Below are 3,755 nucleotides of genomic sequence, written 5' to 3'. Positions count from 1 at the left end.
AGGCAGTTTCTTACATACAGAGTCTGAAAGGGTCTGCCTTGGCATGTGCCAAGCTCCATACATTCACTGGTGCAGGGACACTGCTCCAGCCACAAACCCCACACCAAATCAGCAGGGACAGCTCCATCACCCAAATGTGGCCCCTCTTAGCCTGGGAGCTCCTCTGGCTGCCTCGCCCTGCCTGGCTCTGCCCGCAGCCGCCCTGCACACTGTGCATGCACACGGACTCGGGGTCTGTCGTATCAGCCCTGGCGTTTGGGTCACAAGCCCCATTCCTCACCTTCGTCTCCCTGCCTTCTCCCTCTCAGCCTGGTTCAACAGCCCAGCCTGGTGCCGCTGGTCCCCGCTGACTCCCCGGCTCCACATTCTCCTTCAGCCTCCTGGAGCCCAAGGCAAGGGGAAGGAAGGTTGCACCCCAGTGTGTTACCGGGCATCTGGTGCTTGGTGCCTTGTGTTCAAGGTCCCGCGGTCTTGTACAGGTAAAATGAGGCATATAAACACTGGATTTAGGATATAGACTCTTGTAGGAAAGGGAGTTTCAAAGGAATGTTTCCCAAAAACATTAAACCAGTGAGAGAATTCCTGTTGTGGTGGACCCGGGCCACACCAAGGCAGAAACTGGTATTCATCAAAACATTCACAATCTTTGTAGATTGGAATCATAGTCCAGAGAGATAGAAGTGGAGAAGCCAAGCAATGGATGCCATATTCCCAAATAATTGGTTTCAGCTACAAACATTCTGCTGGTGAGGAGAACTGAGTTCCTATGTGATACCTGAGCTCCTTTGGGAGAGTGATCTTCCCTGTCCTAGAGCACTAACGTCTAACACTCCTTGGCTCCCTTGGGGTTACTCAAAGGAAAGGACATTCAAAAAGGTTTCCTCTGAACATAGAAACTCTGAACAAATTCTGTTGAGAAAGGTGCAGGGACAGTTGAGGTGGTTGAGAATAATCTGAAAGTTGCCTGTTGTGGGAGGCAAGAATAGGAGCTGGGCTGACCTGAATGGTCTCCGTCAGGGAGGGACCACACCCAAATCCCGTAATCCAATCAAGCAATTAGAGTGGATTAGAGGACTTTGTGTCTTATCCCAGGGCCCAAAAGCCATAAAGGTAGAGGTGAGGTTCACTATCTGCCATTTGAAAACGGCTCAGTGAGAGGAGCATCCCTTTGCGACCTGAGGCTCCTGGTTGAATGTATCTTGTGGACACTGTTTCTGCAGACATGGAGGCTGCCCACCTCCACCCCTCAGAGGAGCCTCAGTTCAGCGCCTCTCCCAAACCCCAGTCATACTGGTCAAGGAGAGGCGGTGCTGAAGTCCACGGAGGACCCTCTGTGCCCGAGAGGACATCCCCTGCATCAAAGACGCTCTCCTCCCCGACTGACCCGTTGGCTCCCGCATCAGCAGGGCTGCCTCCCACCAAGACGCCTCTGAGTTGGAAGAGCCTTTCCCAGGTGGGAGCCGGGCTTCAGAACATGGGCAACACTTGCTATGTGAATGCGACCCTACAGTGTCTGACCTACACAGAGCCCCTCGCCAGCTACATGCTGTCCCAGCAGCACGGGACCACCTGTAGGAGGCAGACATCCTGCATGCTGTGTACCCTGCAGGCTCACCTGATGCGGGTTCTCTGCCATCCTGGACGTGTGCTCCGGCCCCTGCCACTCCTGCTCGCCGCCTTCCACAGACACAAGCAGGAAGATGCCCATGAGTATCTCATGTTCATTCTGGATGCAATGCAGCAAGCGTGCTTGCCTGAGGACAAGCTCTCAGACCCTGAGTGTCCTCAGGACAGCACCCTCATCCAGCAACTCTTTGGGGGGTACTGGAGGTCTCAAATCCAGTGTCTCCACTGCCAAGGTATTTCGAGCACTATGGAACCTTACCTGGACATCAGCCTGGACATCGGGGATGCTCACAGCGTCAGCCAAGCTTTGGAGCAGTTGGTGAAGCCCGAACTGCTGGAAGGTGAAAATGCCTACCATTGTAGTAAGTGTCTGGAGAAGGTGCCTGCGTCCAAGGTGTTGACTTTGCACACTTCCCCGAAGGTCCTCATCCTGGTCTTGAGACGATTCTCAGACTTGACAGGCAACAAAATGACTAAGGAGGTGCAATATCCTGAGCGCCTTGACATGCAACACTACCTGTCTGAGCAGAGGGCAGGACCCTTGGTTTATGTGCTCTATGCCGTGCTGGTGCACGCTGGGAGGAGTTGCCACAGCGGACATTACTTCTGTTTCGTAAAGGCAGGAAATGGCCAGTGGTATAAAATGGATGATGCTAAGGTCAGCGCCTGTGATGTGACTTGCGCGCTGCGCCAACCTGCCTATGTCCTCTTTTATATGCAGAAGACTGATCTGGAGAGAGACCTTGGGAGGGAGTCAGTCGAGGAGGGAGGACTTGCATCTCCCGAGGCAGACCCCACAGTGGTGGGTGAGGCCTCAGGAGAGCCGGCAACGGATCCCTCCGTGAACCTTCCTGAGTTGGAGGAGCGTGGGGAAGAGACCTCAAAGCAACAAATGACATTAGACCAGTGGAGATGCCTCCAGGAACGCAATCGACCTAAGCCTGAACTCAATGTCAGGGGAAGAGAAATTGCTCTTCCTGCGAACGCAGTCATCCTTCACCACTCCAAATACAGACCTGAGATGCCAAAGAATCATCCTCAGCAGACCGTCGACCTGCTCACCACTGCGGCTGGGATGCTCCCACCTCAGGTGGCCGGGGACGTGGCCAAAGTCCCGCGTGTGCCAGGGAGAGCCCGACCTACAAAGAGGACGAGCAAGAAGGGACAGAGGTCTGGGGAAGCAGTCCAGGGATGTGTCTCCTAACTTTGGTGCACATGGGCGCACACACCCACACACACAGCTTCACTCACTCCAAACCCGAACACAGTCCCATACTGGAAATATTTTGTGTTGTGTGAAGTGTGTGTTCTGTATGTATGGAAGAACCATCTATCTGGTGTGTTCATGGGATATGGCCTTCAACTGAAACTAGGAGACACTGATATTTAAACCTGGGTCTTTGTCATGATCTTATATTGGGATAGTGTGGATTTCATATGGGGTCAATCCAGGAACCTGCCTCTCCTTCAGCCTTGTGGAGAGTGGGGGCCACTTGCAGGTGAGAGGCAGTGAGCAGTCAGGGTTGAGAGTGGATATGATGCTGAGGACCTGGGGTTGAAGTCAGTATGTTTGACCCTCTCATCATGCTCCCCACTTCCCAATGCTTTTCTTCTATTTATATTGAAAGAATTTTGTCTGAACACATAAGTATGTCTTGGGTCTTGCTAGCGATGTGTCTTGGTCAATGCTTGGAAATTGTAGGAAGGAAATTAAGTGCTTACTTTTGGGGCAATAACTGCATCCAGACCTGATTGAACCACAGTGATTTTATTATGTTCCCTTCACTCTCTCCCACATTAAGACTGAAGAGAAGCAAACTAACAAGGACTCTTATTCCAAAGGGAAATGCCCAGCCTCCCACTGAACATAACTTTTTATGACTATTTTGATACCATCTGCTCTGTGGCACCTCCTGACCCAGAAGCAGTGGACTCTGGATTTCAGACCAGTTCAAATTCAAATTTGGACCTGGGTTGATACCTCTGGAAAACAGTGCCAAGTTCATGAATCTAGCAAAAGCTTTTTGAGGTCAGGTTATAGGTGTTCTGTGTTATCATTTCATTTCTTACAGAGGAGTTTGACAAGTTCTTTGTAGAATGGAAATTATTGCATGACCAGCAAACGCCTC

General features: G+C 51.7%; 1 protein-coding gene across 1 annotated transcript; it reads left to right on the top strand.

Annotated features, from left to right (window-relative positions):
• Window positions 1-1,222: 1,222 nt before the first annotated feature.
• On the top strand, window positions 1,223-2,830 carry LOC119878383 (ubiquitin carboxyl-terminal hydrolase 17-like protein 6). The gene has a single exon (XM_038589010.1). It carries the CDS (start codon window positions 1,223-1,225, stop codon window positions 2,828-2,830), a length of 1,608 nt encoding a protein of 535 aa, XP_038444938.1.
• Window positions 2,831-3,755: the final 925 nt, after the last annotated feature.

The sequence above is a fragment of the Canis lupus genome, unplaced genomic scaffold, assembly GCF_011100685.1.
Source record: "Canis lupus familiaris isolate Mischka breed German Shepherd unplaced genomic scaffold, alternate assembly UU_Cfam_GSD_1.0 chrUn_S1567H1756, whole genome shotgun sequence".
In the NCBI taxonomy this organism is placed as follows: Eukaryota; Metazoa; Chordata; class Mammalia; order Carnivora; family Canidae; genus Canis; species Canis lupus.
Note: the sequence above shows the minus strand (reverse complement) of the source record. Positions and strands in the feature narration are given on the sequence as shown.

Bases quoted from the DNA above. Each gene is read 5' to 3' on its own strand.
- LOC119878383 (XM_038589010.1), top strand. From the start codon at position 1,223: ATGGAGGCTGCCCACCTCCACCCCTCAGAGGAGCCTCAGTTCAGCGCC.